Source organism: Callionymus lyra, chromosome 8, assembly GCF_982586985.1.
Source record: "Callionymus lyra chromosome 8, fCalLyr1.hap1.1, whole genome shotgun sequence".
In the NCBI taxonomy this organism is placed as follows: Eukaryota; Metazoa; Chordata; class Actinopteri; order Syngnathiformes; family Callionymidae; genus Callionymus; species Callionymus lyra.
The window spans coordinates 986,649-1,008,679 of record NC_141825.1 but is presented as its reverse complement, the minus strand read 5'-3'; the positions used below and the strand labels follow the sequence as shown (position 1 = coordinate 1,008,679).

The 22,031-nt window shown below is 39.1% G+C and overlaps 1 protein-coding gene across 4 annotated transcripts in view; it reads right to left on the bottom strand.

The window, feature by feature from the left end:
- cadps2 (Ca++-dependent secretion activator 2) overlaps positions 1-20,834 on the bottom strand; it is a 112,982-nt gene extending 92,148 nt beyond the window's left edge. For all 4 annotated transcript variants that reach the window (XM_087796604.1, XM_087796605.1, XM_087796606.1 and 1 more), the window contains exon 1: positions 20,374-20,834. In XM_087796604.1, coding sequence (XP_087652730.1) covers positions 20,374-20,739 — 366 coding nt within the window. In that variant the 5' untranslated portion in view covers positions 20,740-20,834. The remainder of the gene's footprint in view (positions 1-20,373) is intronic.
- Positions 20,835-22,031: the final 1,197 nt, after the last annotated feature.

The window sequence follows — 22,031 nt, the reverse complement described above, 5'->3', positions numbered from 1 at the left end:
ACCTTATTCTGAATTATTTTTAAAGTTAGTAACAACCTGCTGATGGCCTCTGATCAGGGCCATATTTCAGTTCTTGTTCTTCTAGATCTCAAAATGATTGACTGTAGGGCTGCACGATATATCGAAAAAATATTGATATCGTGATATTGGCATGTGTAGTATGCATATCGAAAACATCTGCGATAAATTATCATTTTTCATTGATCGATCAATCATTCAGTCAAAGCATTTCTTAAATGTGCACTTTGACCAATTAGAGTCACATTCTGTAAAGTTGTCAATTTGTACTTCTATGTCTCGTCGTTTACATCTCTGTCTATGAACTGTGCAGCGCAGCTTGCTAGGCTCGGTTGCTATGGCGACACGTCTTGCTGGCACGCAGACTTAGCACGGCTCAGTATATACAAAGAAGTAAGACCAACTTATGAGTGCTACTCAAACACGAGTGAACCAGTCAGTCACTCATCTATTTCAACTTTCTTTTAATAAAGCAACATATTATAGGTACTTTTCCATCTCTTCTCAGTTGTTTTCAGTTCTTATAAGATCGCGGAACTTCCAAACAAGAGTAAATCTGTCCGTCTTTGCCGTATGCTAATGAGCTAAGTTGTTTTTTGTATTTTTAAGTGAAGAAATTATATATATATATATATATATATATATATATATACAGTGGGGCAAAAAAGTATTTAGTCAGCCACCGATTATGCAAGTTCTCCCACTTAAAATGATGACAGAGGTCTGTAATTTTCATCATAGGTACACTTCAACTGTGAGAGACAGAATGTGAAAAAAAATCCACATTGTAGGATTTTTAAAGAATTTATTTGTAAATTATGGTGGAAAATAAGTATTTGGTCACTTCAAACAAGGAAGATCTCTGCCTCTCACAGACCTGTAACTTCTTCTTTAAGAAGCTCTTCTGTCCTCCACTCCTTACCTGTATTAATGGCACCTGTTTGAAGTCGTTATCTGTATAAAAGACACCTGTCCACAGCCTCAAACAGTCAGACTCCAAACTCCACTATGGCCAAGACCAAAGAGCTGTCGAAGGACACCAAGAAAAGAATTGTAGACCTGCACCAGACTGGGAAGAGTGAATCTACAATAGGCAAGCAGCTTTGTGTGAAAAAATCAACTGTGGGAGCAATTATCAGAAAATGGAAGACATACAAGACCACTGATAATCTCCCTCGATCTGGGGCTCCACGCAAGATCTCATCACGTGGGGTCAAAATGATCATGAGAACGGTGAGCAAAAATCCCAGAACCACACGGGGGGACCTGGTGAATGACCTGCAGAGAGCTGGGACCAAAGTAACAAAGGTTACCATCAGTAACACACTACAACGACAGGGAATCAAATCCTGCAGTGCCAGACGTGTACCCCTGCTTAAGCCAGTGCATGTCCAGGCCCGTCTGAAGTTTGCCAGAGGGCACATGGATGATACAGCAGAGGATTGGGAGAATGTCATGTGGTCAGATGAAACCAAAGTAGAACTTTTTGGTATAAACTCAACTCGTCGTGTTTGGAGGATGAAGAATACTGAGTTGCATCCCAAGAACACCATACCTACTGTGAAGCATGGGGGTGGAAACATCATGCTTTGGGGCTGTTTTTCTGCTAAGGGGACAGGACGACTGATCCGTGTTAAGGAAAGAATAAATGGGGCCATGTATCGTGAGATTTTGAGCCAAAACCTCCTTCCATCAGTGAGAGCTTTGAAGATGAAACGTGGCTAAGTCTTCCAGCATGACAATGATCCCAAACACACCGCCCGGGCAACGAAGGAGTGGCTCCGTAAGAAGCATTTGAAAGTCCTGGAGTGGCCTAGCCAGTCTCCAGACCTCAACCCCATAGAAAATCTGTGGAGGGAGTTGAAAGTCCGTGTTGCTCGGCGACAGCCCCAAAACATCACTGCTCTCGAGAAGATCTGCATGGAGGAATGGGCCAAAATACCAGCTACTGTGTGTGCAAACTTGGTAAAGACCTATAGTAATCGTTTGACCTCTGTTATTGCCAACAAAGGTTATATTACAAAGTATTGAGTTGAATTTTTGTTATTGACCAAATACTTATTTTCCACCATAATTTACAAATAAATTCTTTAAAAATCCTACAATGTGAATTCCTGGATTTTCACATTCTGTCTCTCACATTTGAAGTGTACCTATGATGAAAATTACAGACCTCTGTCATTATTTTAAGTGGGAGAACTTGCACAATTGGTGGCTGACTAAATACTTTTTTGGCCCACTATATATATATATATATATATATATATATATATTTTAAATATCACAATAATATCGATATTGCAATTCAAGACTCCAATATCGAATGTCGCACATATTTTCCAATATCGTGCAGCCTTAATTGATTTTGTACTATTTTGACAAAGTTTCGTGGTTAAACATACAGGGAAGAAATGGTATCCAAGTATCAAAAAGATGTACAAATATTGGTATTCATATGAAATCATGACAACATCCAAGAGAGAGCATTGAATGTTCATTTATCTCCTTCCAAAAGTGTTTCAGAGAATTTGGCAGTACACCCAACCAGCCTCACAACCACAGAGCATGTGTATGCACACCAGCCCTGGACCTCCACATCCAAAATAAACCAACAACAAGGACAATTTAGCAGTATCTGTGTTAAATTTTAACCCTGAATACAGAGTCAACACTGTGCATGTGTGTTTTTTAGTTTTACACAGCTTTATCGGCTGTAAGCAGAGGCACTTTAGCATAATTAGGCATATGGTTCAATTCCGGTCTCAGGCATGTGATTATTTTAAAGTTCTGCCCTCGAGTCACATTTCATGAGGATAAGAAGGAAAAATAATAGTAAAGGAAAATAGGTTATGAATAATTGAGAAAAAAAGTTTAAAAAAAAAAGAAAAAAAGAATAGTGGAGGATTGGGTATAAAAATCAGTTCAAAGTTGGATTTTCCAGCTTCAGAGAATAAAGACAAAGTTTTGTAATAGAAATGATTTCCAATGGTCTTTCAGTTGCTACCGTATACGATGCTACAAACGAGGTGTTTAGTAAAGAGAGAAAGTATGTGGAAAGACCTGTGAAAGATAACTGCCATGAACAAAGTCATAAAGCGGATACATACCTTGGCCAACAAATTTAGGTTTTCTATGAACACAATCCAACAAGAAAAAAACAAACTAAAGAATCAATAATAAGCCTTTTTTCCACAAACTTATTTTATTTACACAGAAAGAGAACAAAGAGTAGAAACTTCCATCATTTATCAATCTCTGAAAGGAATCTTAACAACTGAAGAGAAAAATGTTTTGTAGTGAAAATAAGTCAACAAACAGAACTAAAACATGAAGTGGCTCACAAGTGGAAGGCTGGAAATACATTTATTTAAATCTAATGCAAATACATCCAGTATTTGAAACCATATACTAAATGAATCAATTAGAATGAATGGATCACATTAGTGAATTAATAATTTAACTGTAGTTTTTGACTTTTTAAGCCATGAAATGTAATGGTTCAGAAACTTTGACTGCAAAACAAACCAAAAAATGTATGTAGTCAAAGACGGCATTTAGTTTTTTAAAACATAGTGTAGAATATTTAGCCTTTATACAAATATTTAGCCTTCGTACTTTAGCATCAAAATAAAAGTCTCTTCCGACAATTTTGAGGCAATGAGATGGTCAGATGACAGGCAATGAGCATATACGATTGGAAGGAATGACTTAAGAAGAATTAACTGGTTACAGTTGCTGTCGGAGAAGCAGTTTAACAGCATCTTTTTGAAAAAGGTTGACTTCTCGTTAATACCAAGCTTGACGTGCAAAAAAAAAAAAAACATCAATCAAAATCAGTTGCAGCGATAAAGAGTCTATAGAAGATATGGTAGTCACATGATAAGTAGTGACTGATGGGATGATAACAAGACCGTCCTCAAGTTTAAGTGGAACCTTTAGAGTCTGTTGAGTTGCTTGACCTCCCCAGGGCAGGGAAAGTTCTGTGCTTTGCTGACAAAAGACAGAGCCTTAAAAAAAATCTTAAATCGCATGTTGTCAAATGCCCCTCAATCAGGTTAGCGTAAGTAAGTAGCAACTGTCGGGAGGCAAAAGAAGAGAAAGAAGAGCAAGCATTTTGACTAACCATTCTTGACTATAAGCTGCTACTTTTTACACATGCTTTGAACCCTGCGACGTGACAAAGATAATTGATTGGGCTTTTGAAAAAGGAAATGCAAATGTAGCGTGGGCTGCAGAAGCAAAACTCTTGAGAGGGGTTTGACACTTCCCACTCTGGCCCCTAGTCAGAGACGCCAGGCTGGTGGGGTCCACCCCTTTGGACAAGACGGTGGGTGAACCGCTTTATACTCTATTGGGTATCAGAGAACCCTCATAATATCAGTCCATTTAAGGTAAGGTAAGGTAAAACTTTATTGATCCCTCAGGAGGTCTCCTTTGGGAAATTGTTTACCAAATTTCTTGTACCACTAGTGCCAAAGCTCTGTCTGCATAGCCTCTAGTTGCAGTTCCACTGCAGATTGGACTCCACATACACCAATTCTGTTCATTGCTTTTATGGACACAATTTCTAGGTGCAGCTGGGGTTCTTAAAGGAATCTGGTTTCGTGGTCTAAGGAATGGGTCACTGCTTTTAGCAATTATGTTGTCCTGTTGGCTTCAAAGGACCATGACTTTCATCTCTTAATGGATCGGTTAAAGCGTAAAGCGGAAGACATGAAAATCTGTTGTATTAAATCTGAGTCCATATTTTTGGTTCAGGATGAGATCATGATCCAAGTGAGGGACAGATTAAATGGATAGATAAACTAGATTGATACACTTTATTATTCCCTTTGGAGATCTCCTTTGGGAGATTTAGGCAACGTCAGCAGTTATGCAGAAGTTTTCTCCCAAGGCCACTGTTAAGTTTTGTTCCAATGAACCAAACTTTCCCCATTATCAAAAACTATAATTGGTATCGAAGGATAGTAAAACTGGTATCGAATTGGCCCAATCCAGCCTCTCTAAATCTGAACATATATACGTGTATAAACTGCGATCCACGCATCCAATATTTAATAACTATATTTTTGTGGACTGCATATTTGGAAGAGAGATCACGCTAGAAGATTCAACACCATTCACTCCATTAAGCATCTAAACACAAATCATGAAAAATAATAAGAACAGATCAAAAAAGAAAGACAAAGAAGTTCACTTTCTGTTCCGTTGAGACGAGAGAAACTTTCAGTCGACCGGATGAAAGTCAACAACAACAAACATTCTTGTTATCCGTGTTTTTGTTGACTTCATTATTGTAATCTGACTTAATCCGATAAATAGAGAGTTTGTTTAATACTGGTTAATTAAAGGCTGTATGTGCGATGTCAGCTGACCCTCAATTAAATTTAAATTTTGCAAACTTCAGGATGATGAATTACACATAATGACATTTAACAAGTTTGCTTTACTAATACTAATACCTACTAATACCATTAAACGCTTTACTAACTTACTTTTAAATCATGTTGTTCAGAGGTCAAATGATGATCGCGACAGTGTGAGGATCGTGACAGAAAACTATCATCATTCAATAAATCCAGCAAACTGCAGTATCTGTCAATACTAATGTGATTGAGTGTTTATTGTATTGAAATTGTTCATATTTACGATTTTTATTACAAAAGTCCTCCATACATCCTCTGTGGTGTCAGGTCCCCCGCAGACCTGCATATGCACCTTTTGTGAATCAGATTCAGACTTGATTTGTTTTTCATTATGTTGTTCTAATATAAGATTATATATGTTCTTGTTCCAACTTACATTTATTCTCAAAACCTAATTAATATTGAAGCACGGAAGTGTGCGTTTATTTGTCTCGTTTATTCTACAAAAGTGTTATTATTATTATTGAGTCTTAGTATTTTGTTTCACCAACTTGTCAACTTCACAGACCGTCAATGTTTTTTTCATGTTATAGGGAAACAACGATTACAATGCAACCTTTTTCTTATTTTCTTTTGGTTCTCAAATGCTGGAAAGCATTACACATTTTATTTGAATAAATGTCAACTTTGTGATTCTATATGTAGAAATGTTTCCCTTTTATTAAAAGCATGAGCACTTTCATTTCACAATAGGGAATAAAGTTAATATTTTAATACTGGTATCGGATCAGTATCCACCGATGGAGGTCCAAGATAAATATAAGAGACGCTAAAATCAACACATTAGTTGGCCTTTTAATTAAATTATCTTTAATTAAAGTAGGGATGTAGGAAACAAAGATGAATGAGAAATTATCAAATGCATATTTCATTGTCAAGTCACTATTTTTATGCAAATTATATATATTACATATATATATATATATATATATATATATATACTGAACAAACATTTTGCTACCATTTTCTTTATGAGATGAACTGTCCAATTGCACGCTCCCTCAAAACATGCGATATCTCTGGCATTGTACTGTGTAATACAACTGAACATTTCAGAGAGGCCTTTTATTGTGGCCAGCCTAAGGCATACATGTGCATAATGATGCCGTCTAGTCAGCATCTTGATATGCACATCTGTGAGGTGGGATGGATCGTCTCGGTAAGTTCTAAATTACAGATTTAGACAGATTTGTGAACAATGAGAGAAATTATTATTTTGGGTATGTAGAAAATGTTTTAGATCTTCGATTTCATCTCATTAAAAAAAGGGAAAAAAGACAAAGTCTATATTTTTGTTCAGTGTGTGTGCGTGTGTGTGCATGTGTATTGCGGCAGATGCTTAAAGATACTGCTCTCCACTCAGTGTAACGCAAACAGAAAGAAAGGCTTCTTTCTTTTTTTTTTGGTCCTGGCGATTCCGAAATTCTTCAATGCAGGTAAGCTTATCGGAACCTTCAAGTAGCAGGAATGCATCACTTCTCCAGTTAATTTGATTTACTGACGTTGCACTTAAGATAAGCCATAAAAACATTTAAATCAAGATATATGGAAATAGATTGAATTGAATATTAAATTTAACTATACCAGAGAAATAAAGCCTCAGGTATCCTTTAAGGAATGAGTATGGGAACAAGCGGTGGAGGCATGTCAAGGGACATCATTAGTCACCAAGAAGCACAGAGTGAAACTACAGATCCAGCTGCTACACAAGAACATAATGTGGGTTGCTCAACCCGTCAATACCGATTTTTTAAATTGATTCATAAATATAAGCACCTTAAGAGGTGTGGAATACATTGGCTTTCTGAGTCAATTTGGTGTTCAGCTCTGTGTAACTTCAATATTAGTTAATAAATATGTATGAATGCCATACCAACTTGAGGTGTGGATTCAGTGAAAATATGGATAAATGCACAAAGAGAAGAGTTCTTATTGATTTGGACACTGGCCAAGGAGCTGCAGACACATTCATTATTTACAAGTTGACATTTGCTTAAAGAAAATCTGCAATACCTATAATACATTAAAAAGATTGGAAACAAGATTTGAGATCCCTTATAGCAAAAGATTTGTCTAAGGTGACTACAATGTCATGTTAAACATAGTGAAGCAGCACAAATATGAACTGCGGTCATAAAACAATATTCATTTTGTCATTGAGTTGACAGGAGAGGCATTTAAAAACAATGGAAGTAAATTAGGACCATCACATTCTGACAAGTGCCCTCTCTGTAGTTGTGGCTCATGGTTATTCAATACCAAAATAATGATAATATACTGTGCCATATATAATGTTCTGCTAACCATAAAAGTTGTCTCTTTTGTCTCTGACCTAAGGTCAGCCGACTCACTATCTTAGGCGCTGGAGAGAAATCCCTTCAGTTCTTAAGGAAGAGGAGGTGGTTAATGGTTACATAACCATTGAAGAGGAGCTCCGTCTCCAGGAGACTGATATGAGAAGGAAAGATGACAAAGAAGAACGGAAGTCGCCTCCAGCTAATCTGTGGCAACAGGCAGAAAAAAAAATCTTATATACACATACATACATTATATATATATATATATAAAGCATAAGCAGAGGAGTCGCCTCCAGTGCCAGAGAGGAATGAGAAGGCTGTGTTTATCTGGTTTGTGTAATAAACAGCTGACAGGGGGTTAGACGCTTGTGTGGGTTTTCACCAGAAGGGGGTTTCTGTGTCAGTCAAGGGTCCCAAGCTCCATTTGTGCTCATCCAATGGAGAAAAAAAGAACAGGAACACCGGAAGAAGGCTGGCAATGCTTGCAATGAATATGAGAAGATAATAGGTGATTTCTAAAGGAAAACATGTTGCTGTTAAATAAATATTTGCATGCATTGATAAGTTGTACTTTTACAGTAACCCTTTTTTACTTCTCAATGGTCCACTAAATATGTGTTTTGAAACATGACAAGGTCAGAAGCTATATTAACCATCTATCATTTCTCGAGACTGGATTATTTCCTCCACACTAGTTTCACCACTAGAATATCTTGGTTCGACCCTGCCCATAAATCTCTACTGATCTTGAGAGCTGAATGGTTTCATTTGGGTTTATTTTATTGAAAGTATTATCTGGTTGTTAAACCCTTACCACTTATTTAAATTAATTCATATTTGTTTTTGTAATGGTTAAAACTCTGCTTACATCGCGTGCCAAGCGAACAAATGTGAATGAAAATGTGCTTACTGTTACATCCTTACATGTTCTTACATTAAGTATTGGGCTGAGGATCTGTTGGCCGATTAATTCATTTCTATTTTCAATATAAACAAGCATTTAAGCTTCCAGATCAGTAAAAACAAATAAGACATGTTCGGCGAGCTACTGCAGTGAACATTTATGAAGCATCTAATGTCACAATCGCTTTAAAATATGAAGCAGGTTTGACACAATTGTTGGTTCACCGTAGTTATGGTTTTATGGCATAATTTCACATGCAAGTTAACTTCAAATTATTCATGAGATCAATGGCCATACTTGAGCGACAAAACAGTTGTCAGAAATAATGTGCATCATGAGAGAATATCTGTGGATACTCCACGTCACTGAGTGTGCAGCTGAGCTGGGTAGAGAGGAAAAGATGTAGAAAAGAGAGAGAAAAGCTGTGATGGAAACAAAACTTACGTTTTGGGGCTTGAAATAATGCATTAGCTTTGTACAGTTTGATTGGGTCAGATAGGTACTTAAAAGAAGAGTGAATGTCATTTCATTTACTTTGACTATAACAAGAGAAGACATTCTTTATTTTCAAGCAAAACACCCTGGATAAACTTTCACAGCATATTATTGACCAGCCAGTCCGTTGCAAACAATTTCAGACAAGAATTTACAGTGTGTATAAATTACACACTCCTGTTTAAATGCCGGGTTTTTGTTTTGATGATTTCACAACTTTTTCACCTTTAATGTGACCCTTTACATGTACAACGCAATACATTTAATATATTTTAAGGGCAACATAAAAACTTAAAACTTATAATTATATTATAATAACCTGAGTGCATAAATATTCAAACCCTTAAACCAACACTTCCATTGCGGCATTTTTGACAGCACAGTATTTTAGGTACGAGTATATCAGCATGGCACATTCTGATGTAGTTGCCCATGCCTTCTTGCAAAACAGATCAACACACATGTTCAATCAGAATTAGGTCCTGACTCTTGCTCAGCCATTCCAAAACCTCAATCTTAGGTTGAACCAATTCTATTTTTGGTTAACGGGTGTGGTTTGGTTAATTATGCTGTTCCCCTCGGAGGACCATATCGAGGAGGCCAATGAGGAAGAGGGTACAAAATGCTGAGCTAGTGGAGTGCCAACCAATGGGTGGCGACCGCTACCTGGACACAAGCTAGGGCTTGATCAACCCTAACCGGGTCACCTGGGTGATGCTTAACCTAAAACACTGTGACCCCAGGTAACATCATGGATGGTGTTTCCAGGTTGCATTAGTTGATGTATGTTACAAGCTTCTGTGGTGGTGGCAGCTGGAGAGACGGCGGAAACCCCAGGGAGACGGCAACGGGGTAGGGAGGGTTAGCAGCCGGACTTGCATGTTCTGAGATGAATATCTCACTTTCACAAGCTATAAACCACAGTGCCCAGAATCTCCAAGTGACACAAGCCTATTTAGAACATCAGAACAGCGGTGGGTAAAATGGTCTCAAACAAGGAGGAGTGGCTCCAGTTTGAAGACACCAACACCATCTTGAAAGCAACAGCCAAGGTTTACACTGATCAACACGTCCAAAAAATGACTACCATCATCATCAGCCTAGGAGCTGAGAAATTTGGACTGGAGGAGAAGAAGGCATTGAACCTCCCATACACCATAAACAACAGGGCAAACCTGCTCCACCAGCTGAGGCGAGAGCATTATAGCCTGAGAAGGAGGTTCAAGGAGAAGAGGGAGGAGGAGGAGTTGGGTCCTCTACGAAAGTTGCGCCACCTCCTCTGAAAGAAGCTCATGCCTCCGAGGAGAGTCAAGTGGCATAGGAAAAGGAGGAAAGAGGGCCAGGAAGAAGGATACCTTGATAGCAAATTCCTTTGGGTTTACAAAGCAGCTCCTTGGAAAGAAGCTGAGAGTGGTTAGCGGAGACTCTGAGAGTCTCTGCTGGGTCAATGTCATCAGACTGGAACAGACTTCAGAATGCCATCATCACTGGATTCACAATCCATATCCTCAGCTGCTGTTCGAAGGCCCTGGGCAAAGGCCGCTACCGCTGCAGCTATGACCAAGTCCTGAAGGCCATAGCAAACACCATCAGCTGTGGGATCGACCAATGCAAGCACCTCTGCCCAGTAAAGAACTTTATCGCTTTTGCCCGGACTGGGAAGAGCCACCATCAGCTGCCCTGCTAGCAACAGCATGAGACTGGTGCTGTGTCTCAAATCGCATACTAGCGTACTAAAAGTTAGTATTTTTAGTGCGTTAGTGCGTCTCAATTCTTAGTATGCGAAATTTAGTGCGCCATGCACACTAAATTGGCGTACTAACACGCCAACAAAACTGAGCATGGTTCAATGGACACTAAACACACTAAACAGCCGCCATCTTAGTGACGTTTTAAACGGAAGTTACATCATATATAAATGCATATATATGCATATACTTACAGGTGCATTTTCCGCAGCAGTAGAAGGATAAACACGTCTTCGCTGCTGATACAGCTTAAATAGATCGCGATTATTTAGATTCTCATATTTTTTCTTTATTTCTTTTTCCAAAGTTGCAATACGTGTTGCCAGGAGGTATCGGCGATAGCGTTCAAACAGCTGGTTGAAACATCGTTAAATAGAAGTAGAAGAAGAAGCTGTCATGTGATCTCCGGTTAGTGTGTAGCGACAGTGTATGATTTGAGACATACTATCTGTGGAGAATTTGCGTACTAGTTAGTACGTACACTAAACTGATGCATACTAACTTCTAGCATACTAAGAGTAGTATGCGATTTGAGACACAGCACGGGAGTTGAAAGTTGACCAGGAAAGCATCTGAAATATCCAGAGTCCGTCGCCACCACCACACTGCGGCCAGATATGCTACTCATCTCAGAGACTCCCAATCAAGTGGTCCTCCTTGAACTTACTGTATTCTTTGAGGACCGTATCAAGAAGACCAATGAAAGGAAGAGCAAAAAACATGCCAGGGTAGTGGAGTGTCAGAGTGTCAATAGTAGACACTCATGAGACGTTCTAGTCAAAAACTGCTTCCTGTTGCCCGTTTCATAGCACAATACATGAAGTGGAGAACTTCCACTGAGTAGAAATTAACAGTGTTTATTAGACTTCTCGTCTCTTGCAACTTTTCCCAACCAACCAGCTTTTCTGCAACCGCTTAAGTAATACTAGTGCTGCTTGTTTCTACTATGTCAACAAGTAAAGGCAGTGTTGCACGGCTGGTTTTCGCTTTTCAGTTTTTTCTAACAGTCCTCAGTTATTTAACAGAACTGTAGAAATGTGGCTGCATAACAATTATGGGATATTTCCTTGGTTTTTATTTTTTATTCATTTTAATTGTTATTCATATGTGCCGAGTAGATGGAGGTTTGTAATCAAGAAATTATGAACTATAGAGAACTGTTAATATAAAAAAATGTTTTTGAAGCATCTCTCAGGTTCTTAGCAGGATGCGTATTTATTGGTGATGGCAATTAGCATGGATGATGCCAACTTCCTATTCGCACTCTCATGGTTACATATCACAGAAATCAACTATTATAATTATATTACTCTAAGTCAGGGGTGTCAAACTGGTCCAGAAAAGGGCCAGGGTGGTGTAGGTTTTTGTTCCAACCAGTCAAGCACACATGAGTTAACCAATCAGGTGTCGGCTTAAACAAGCAACACCTGACTGACAATTAATTGATTACTGTCTTCAGACGCCTGATTGGTTTAACTATATGTGCTTGACTGGTTGGAAGAAAAACCTACACCACCCGGGCCCTTTTCTGGACTAGTTTGACGGTTTAACTGGTTTTCATGTGCAGAATCAGCAACAGGGCATTTAATGAATACATACATTTCTGTCATCATTTTAGGAAGCAAACATGTTGGGAGTTTCATTTCTCATTAAAGCACATTTGGTTAATGTATTTTTCAAAAGTGGAAACCCTGAAGAGTAAACCCGCTGAAGCCTGCATGTGCGTGGGATGACACAAACTACCAGTTTAGCACCATTAACTCCACCTCCACAGCGGCGCCATCCAGCGGGACACTTATGGAATCAAGAAAAACAGATCACATCAAATCCTTTCATCTTCTTCTATGTCAATATCTCCATTCACTTCTACTGATATAGTATATAGAGATTTGTAGTAAATCAAAGGTCTAACCAGCAGATTACTCATGCAGCACATGTATATACCCACCATGCACCCAGAAGGGTCCTTACATGATAAGCTTTCTTTTGAGAGAGGATACGCTTTTTAACTCAACCTGTTCAATTGGATGGAATTAGATGGGATTTTCTCCCATGTAAGATTTCCTGCTGTGTTTCATTAGCAGAACCATCCCAGTAGAACTAAAGGGCGTCTTTATTCATGTCCGAGTTTATTGGTAGCTTTTCTCCAACTAATGCTTCATTCAATATGGTCGAATGTGATTTTGTCTCGTGTTGAGTCAGTGTTAGTGAGATGGAATGTCACTTAACCATAAACCCGAAAGTGAAATAACAATACAAGTTAACCCAAAAACATGTGTTGGAAACATATGCAAGCACAACAGACCTATTAGCTAACTAAACAGAGTGGACTTATGTATATACAGAGGAACATGGGACAGGATAAATATGATACATTTACACAAAAGTTACATATGTACTGTAACAGTTTCTATGTACTGATAAGACATAACCCTTAGTCTCTGTCATAGTTTCACCAAACACCCCAGATGTCGACAAAGGCAAAGATAAAATATTTTCATAAAAGATGGTAGTGATGGGATAAAAATGGACTAAACATGTTTCACTAAATAAAAACTATGCTTATATAATTGATATTTACTTAAACCAGATGAGACATCAATTTACTTAGTTAAAAAAAGAAAGAATATAACCTCCCTGAAAATCCCTACTCTTTACGTTTAACTTCGCTCATTTATTTTGACTGTGACAAGTCTAAATGTAGATTATGTACAGTGGGTATGGAAAGAAATCATCAATTCAAGTTTTCACTCCGTTTCATTGTAGCCATTCGCTAAAATCATTTAAGTTCATTTATTCCTCATCAATGTATACTCAGCAACACATCTTGACAGAAAAAAAAAACAAATGTAGAATTTTTTGCAAATGTATTTAAAAAAAGGAAAACTGAAATATCCAATGGTCATAAGTATTCAGACCTCTTGCTCAGTATTGAGTAGAAGCACCTTTTTGAGCTAGTACAGCCATGAGTCTTCTGGGGAATGATGCTACAGGTTTTTCACACCTGTATTTGGGAATCCTCTGCCATTCTTCCTGGCAGAACCTCTTCAGTTCTGTTAGGTTGAATGGTGAACATTGATGGACAGCCATTTTCAGGTCTCTCCAGCGATGCTCGATTGGGTTTAGGTCAGGGCTCTGGCTGGGCCATTCAAGAATGGTCACAGAGCTGTTCTGAAGACACTGTTATTTTAGCTGTGTGCTTAGGGTCATTGCCTTGTTGGAAGGTGGACTTTCAGCCCAGTCTGGGGTCCCAAGCACTCTGGAAAAAGTTTTCTTCCATGATATCTCTGTACTTGGCCGCATTCATCTTTCCTTCAATTGCAACCAGTCGTCCTGTCCCTGCAGCTGAAAAACGCCCTCATACCATGATGCTGCCACCACCATGCTTCAAGGTTGGGATGGTATTGAGCAGGTGATGAACAGTGCCTGGTTTTCTCCACACATAGAATTGAGGCCAAAGAGTTCAATCTTTATCTCATCAGAATCTCATTTTTCATAGTCTGGGATATCTTCACATGTTTTTTGGCAAACTATGCAGGCTTTCATATGTCTTACACTGAGGAGAGGCTTCGGAGGGCCACTCTGCCATGAGGCCACAATTGGTTGATGGCTGCAGTGAAAGTTGACTTTTGGGAACTTTCTACCATCTCCCCACTGCATCTCTGGAGCTCAGCCACAGTGATCTTTGGGTTCTTCTTGACCTCTCACCAAGGCTCTTCTCCCACGATTGCTCAGTTTGGCTGGCCAGATCTAGGAAGAGTTCAGGTCGTTCCAAACCTCTTCCATTTAGGGATTATGGAGGGCACTGTGCTCTTAGGTACATTGAGTGCTGCAGAAATTCTTCTGTAACCTTGGCCAGATCTGTGCCACAATTTTGTCTCGGAGCTCTTTGGGCAGTTCCTTCGACCTCATGATTCTTATTTGCTCTGGAGTGCATTGTAAGCTGGAAGGTCTTATATAGACGGGTGTGTTTCCTAATCAAGTCCAATCACTTTAATGAAACACAGCCGGACTCCAATGAAGGAGAAAAAACATCTCAAGGAGGATCAGGAGAAATGGACAACATGCGAGTTAAATATGAGTCACAGCAAAGGGTCTGAATACTTATGACCATGCGATATTTCAGTTTTCCTTTTTTAATTCCTTTTTGAAAAAATGTCTACATTTCAGTTTTTTTCTGTCAAGATGGGGTGCTGAGTGTAGGTCTGGGCGATATGGGCGAAAAAAATAATTCACGTTTAAAAAAAAATTGAAATCCCCCCCTCCACTAAAAATCAATTTGCAGATGACAGTGCAAACATGTTTTGCATTGTAAAAAGGTGCCTGAGGTATACAAAAGTATTTGGTCACCATTTTGATTCCCTGAATCATGTAAATATCAAATTAAATTTAAGTTAAATGGCATTAAATAGTAGCCTCCCATTGTAATTGTAACTGAAAATGATAAACAGGATTAAATAAAATGTTTCTGACCCTTGCTATTTAGTTGTAGTTACCTAACATACCTTAACATATTTTGCACAGTAAATAAGTGGTTGTAAACAAAATTATGTAACTGCATTCAGAGCATAAACAAGACATCAGAATAATATTTGCGATTTGGTAGCACATACCTTTCAGCAGGTGAATAAACCCCAGCTTTTCCACGGTGTATATGGGTACCATGTCCTTTGCAATATACATCGCGACTGCATCTGTGATCGCTTTCCACCGGGCACCCTTCTTATCGTATGGGATACAGTTTGTAAATGTTTCCAAGACGTGGTCTTGTTCCCTTTGTAGGGAGCAACACCTCCCCCACTCGGCAGCATACCTCTGTTTGAGATGCTGCAGTAAATTGGTTGACTGCTTCCTTTGGTAGCAACAGCCTTTAAACAAACTTTGCAGCGAGGTATGTTCCGTGTCCGACGCCACAAAAGTCCAATTCCAAATAACTGAAGACACAGGCAACAACCGAAGGAATACAAGCATGAGCAGAGAAGCCAAGCTGGTAGTTAAAGAGAAAGTTGATGCAAAATTCAAATTTCACTTTATTTAGGGGCCGGAACTTGAATTGCAATCAAACAAGAAAAATGCCATAAATATTTGCATGTTTAATGTAAATGTGTCAAATTCTTTTTGTTTTATACCATCTTTAAAAAAGATATAAACAATAAAAGAACTATGCTAAAAAATAAGATTTGAAAGCCAAACAAGTAAAAAATAATTTTGAAAAGCGATTTATTGCTGTTGAATATCGATACAGTATTGTGGGAAAAAATCCAAATCCATATCGATGTATTGATTTTTTTCTTACACCCCTACTGCTGGCCAAAAACCACGGCTCTTCTTGACTCTTTTAATAGAGAACTCGTATAAGAACAATATTTTTCATACATTTCAAAATCCACAACATGATGGTATTTAGAAGCTACATTCTGGCTGTTGGAACCATTTTAAACGATGTTCTAAAAATGTCAAAGCACCATCGTTTGTTTTTCTTGTTGTTGTTCTTGTTGGCATTAAATAAATATCAAGAATGTTTCAAATGTTGAAGTCTTCCTCTTTTTTAGTCATTACTTTATTAAGCTGCAGAAGCTGGATACTAGGAAACAAAAGAGAGCTGTTCTGAACGCAAGCCGGACAAGATCAGAGAAGGTTAAGGCACAGGAAGCATACACGGCCGTAGATAAGGAAGTCAAAAAGAGCATAGGGAAAAAAAGGGACAAAAGAGATCACATAGAAGACTTGGCTAAGCAGGCAGAGGAAGCAACAGGTAAGGGAAACCTGAAGGACCTCTACATAACAACAAAGAAGCTGGCAGGCAAATTCCAGAAAGTGGACAAGCATGTAAGGGATAAAGAGGGTAACCTACTCACAAAAACAGAAGAGCAGCTGAGAAGATTGGCAGAACACTTCAGTGATCTGTTCAACCGTCCGGTTCTAGGAACACCTCCGAACATTTCACATGCAAAAGAAGTGTTACCCATTAACACAGGAAAACCCTCCAAGATAGAGATTAAGAAGGCCATAATGTCACTCAGGAACGGGAAGTCAGCAGGACCTGATGACATACCAGCAGAAGCACTCAAAGCAGATGTAGGGAGCTCAGTCAGCATGTTACACAGTCTGTTCACTAGGATCTGGGAAGAGGAGCAGGTTCCATCTGTGTGGAGGCAGGGTATACACTTCCAAAGAAAGGGGATCTGAGCAACTGCAGTAACTATAGGGCGATTGTGCTTTTATTACCAGCGGTGAAAGTTTTTAACAGAATTTTACTAGAAAGAATGAGGGACGCTGTGGATGTCAAGTTGAGAGATGAACAAGCAGGCTTCTGTAAGAGTAGATCCTGTACCTGTACCTGTATCATAATAGAGCAGTCTCTGGAATGGAACTCGCCACTATACATTAACTTCATGAACTATGAAAAAGCCTTCGATTGTATAGACATGGCCACTCTGTTGAAGATACTGCGACACAACGGGATACCGGAAAAGTTAATCTCTCTAATCCAGAACACATACAGGGACATGAGCCGCAGGGAAACACATGCGGGACAGCTAACAGAGAGACAGGGCTGCCTACTCTCGCCACTTCTTTTCCTCCTGGTTCTCGACTAGATCATGAGAGAAACTACTACAGGAAAGAGAAATGGGATTCAGTTGACACTCTGGACACAGCTGGAGGACTTAGATTTTGCCAATGACCTGGCACTTCTCTCACACAACCACATGCAGATGCAGGATAAAAACAACTTGCTTAGACACAGTATCAGTTGGTACAGGACTCAAAATCAGTAAAAAGAAGACAGAACTCATGAGGATCGACTCGACAAACAGCACACCAGTCATGTTTGGAGGGGAATAGGTGAAGGAGACAGAATCCTTTGTGTACTTGGGTAGTGTGGTAAATCGGCAAGGGGGCAACGACAGAGATGTAACAGCCAGGATTGGTAAAGCAAGGGCAGCGTTCGTCATGCTAAGGAAAGTTTGGGCCTCTAGAGGGATAAGTAGAGTCACCAAAATCCGCATCTTCAGCTCCAACGTCAAGTCAGTCCTCTTCTATGGCTCCGAGACATGGAGAACAACTAAAGCCACACAGCATAGGATACAGACTTCCATCAACACCTGTCTGAGACAAATCTTCAAGATTAGGTGGTTGGATAAGATCAGCAACCAGGAGCTGTGGGGCAGAAAGTTAGTAGCCAGATCCTCAAGAGGAAATGGTCCTGGATAGGGCACACCCTTGGGAAACCTAACTCCAGTGTCACCCAGCAGGCCCTGACATGGAAGAGAGAGGAGAGACACGGAGGAGGAGCTGAAGAGCATCAGCAGCAGCAGACAAGACCTGAGAAAGAAGGCCCGGAGACGAGTCCAGTGGAGGAGCATCATCGGTGGCCTATGCCCTGACAGGGGCAAAGGGCCAAAGTAAGTAAGTACTTTATTAAGTTCTACCAGGTCTAAAATCTTGGCGAACGAGAGGTTACGAGAGTGAAGTCCATTATGAAGTATGAACAAGTCCATTGGAAGTGAAGGCTTCTCGTATGACACGTGGTGACGAACTTTGATGCTTGATCAATCACAGGATGGAGTAAACGAGATCTCTTCAGAAAGAAAAAAAGTTTTCCAGTGGGCGGGGCTTAAGCACGTTTTCTAATGTAAATATTTCAGTTGAAAGATAGTTTCGTAAAAATAGGGTACATTAGAGGTCTAAGATCAATTTATGAGACACTTATATCAACGCACTAGTTGTTCTTCAACGTAAACTTAACCATAAACATGTTTTTAACAATCAATAATGCAATGATTTAAAGTATAGAATCACCTTTTTTTAAAGGATTATTTCAACACATTTCATTTTTTTTCATGACTCATTTTGATTTAAACAAACTTTAATTTCAAGCCCTTTTTCTTCTGGCAAAAATTAAAAGATGTCATGCTTCTGAAGGAATGTTCTGTCTTTTAATGATTATATATAATACATTTAACAAACCAGAAGTCTCAAACCATTCCAACGCATAACATGCATTGTTGAGCATCATCTATTCTTTGTGGTCATGCAGTCTAGTCTGACATGCAAAGACAATGGAATCAAACTGGCAACCCAACAAACATACGCTCCTCAACTCCCTCAAGAGATTTCCTACAAGAGACAACAGATTGATTTAGTGTTGCTCAGTTTTATTTGACCAGAGGAAAGATGTGTAAAGACAGAAAACAAATTAATAATTTGACATGAATTTAATATTAACAGCTGACATTTTCATATGAATTCCCTCCCACGTCTTCCTTCTGTCAGCAGAGATTCACCTTCACTCAGAAAAAAGCCCATCTACCAGCACACTGAAATTTAGAATCATGAGACGCTCATTGATCTGAAGCCAGACTTGACTTGATGGTTACACTTCAAGGTGACCTTCAAGTACCATCAAAGATGGACAGTGTGAATTACAAATGACTGGAAATCAAGTAAATTAAAATCTATTGAGATGACGCTGTTAGTATTTGGCATGTCATGTCATAAAAGTGAGTGTGATATCTAAACATTCAAACATAACTCATTTTCTACTCACCCTCCTGTCAACTAAGGGTTAGGATTAGTTCCAGAGTAATCTGTTCCTTGTAAGAGTTATAATCAAAAATGTAAATTCATTTTAATCCAGCGACTGGAGCCCAGTGGACAAACGTGACCAAAAATGCCCTTAACAATATCTATATGCCTCCTTATGGTCGTCTTTAATGTCCATCTTGTATTGAAGCCTTGACAAGAAGAATTGTTCTTGGAAAATTTTAATGAAATCTATATTTTACGCTCATTTGTAGGAGATATTTTAAGAATAACAATAACATTTATCCGAAGTACTTCCGACATTACAGATGAGCATTGTGGAGGTATATGGATGTTTCAAGCGCCTTTTTGGAGGATGTGGGTGCACTGGGAGATTCATTAAAATGGATGTTCATGTGTGTCAATCACTCTAAAAAGGAACAGTTTAATCCCAACCCTTAGTTGATACAAGGGCAAGTAGAAAATGAGTAAAGTTTGACTTTTGGGTGACCTAACCCTAAGATCTTCTACAGTGGAACTGTACATATACTATTCAAACTTACAGAATGAAATATGTTTTGGGCATATTGATCCTGGTATATATTCGTACATTGTGAAGAAATATGCTAAAACTTTTTTCAAATTCATCAGTGAATACAAAGCTGATGTGACGAAAGTACCTGAAGAATATCCTATTATTGTACTTGTGAATTTGAATCCAAGAGATTTTGCTAAAAAGAGCTCTAGTTATAAACATTTTTAAATAGTGAAAATGTGTCCAAAACTATAGTATTCGGCATTTTGGCAGCGTTGACAGCACAACGTACATGAAGGAAACTTTGGCCACAATTTATTATTTAAAGGCGAGTTTCAAGAAGATCCACAATATGTTTTACTATTGACGGAATGTTGTTTGTATAGCAGACAGTTGGCACAACAGGTGAGGCGATCAGACTCACCTTCTGCTGCCGTCGAGCCATGTCTGTGGGCTGCTTGGCGTTGAAAGGGTAGGAAATACACCGCAGAACAAAGACGTAAATTTGAAGTTTAATCTTCTTCTCCTCTTCCTCCTTCTGAAGCCTCTCGCACTCCTGCCTTTCCTCCTCCTGGCGGGTGGCGTTGTTGGCTTTAGCACTTTTCCCGGGGGCTGCCGCAGGTGAGGCGGGCTGTCGCGGCTGCTGCTGCTGCTTCTTCTGGCTCCCGGTCCGGTTCCTCCGGGAGCCGCTGCCCCGCTTCCCCGCCGAGGCTGCTTTCCTTGGAGCTTCCTGCACAACTTCGGAATCCGACTCCCCGCCCGTGTCCTCGCTGGAAGAAGGGTCCAACATGGCGAGGTCACTCCGGCTCAGCAGGAGATGAAAAGCTCAAGTTTTGGTGTTGTTGAGGAGACGTGGCGCGACCTCGAGGCTCCTCGGTGCAGCCAGTGTCGCCGCAGCTGTGATGGAAGTTTGAGGAGGGAGGAGTTTCAACATGCCTCGAGCTCGTGCGTGCCGCCCTGCTGGAATACCAGCGCGCGCGCGCCGCCTCGCGCGGACACAGGTGCGCAACCTGTAGCTGCGAGCAAAGATCGCGAGATGAACATAGAACGTGAGGTCTCACTCTGTTAAAATAACATACATTTGCAGTGCGGCTGTAGTTCTCCCTCATCCCTCACACCACACACAATAATTAAAATAACAAACAAACGGGTATTAAAATGTAGCTATTTCTTTAAAATATTTATTCAAAAAGGGTGTCAGGTCTATATCCATGGATTTCATTTATACAATATAAATTCGCCACTAGATGTCAGTGCATCTTTAGTTAAATAAATAAATTATTAACAGTGAAGTCAACCACAGCTCTCACACGGAAGCTCAAGATCTGCAGGCTGGATTTTTTTTCATGGTTTCGTTTAAATAGACAAAGCATTGATATCAAATGTATTTGGTTCATCGTCATTTTAAACAACGTGAACCAGAATCCAATGGAGTTAAACACTGACCTCTTGAGTTTTTCTTTTAGTTATTTTCTAAAATGTGTTTTACAGTCATATTATCAGGATGCGTAATGACAATTTATTATAAATGTTGTTATAAACAGGAATACCATAGCCAAGCATCAATTTAAGTTTTATACAACAACTTGAGATTTGTCTTGTATTATTCTATCATGTATTTGAAAAAATACAATCCCAATGTGTAATATACTTTAATATAATATTTATACAGTAAGATGTCAACAAAATTGCGTCCAACCTCTCAAGATTTACTTTATTGTTTGAAATATGTGTTGTAATAGCCATATTATTACTAGATATAATTAAATGTATTGTAATGTATTTTCAGCAGAATTCCACCACAATCACGGAACATAGATTCAGAAAATCTATCATGACAAGTCAGAGTCATCATTCAGAAGAATCTCTGGCCATTTGTAGTTTGCTAATAACCAATATAGTCACCAATCAGACTCTTCAAAATGCTGTGACCAACAGTAATCTTAAATTCACTGCTTCTTTTGTTTTTTGTATCTTTTGGTTTTAATCAAATTATTGGAAAGTACTGTAGACTCCATGGGTGACAAAATGTTCCATGTGTTCGAGCATTTTAGTAATTTGAAGCAATTGAGGTGTGAGGAG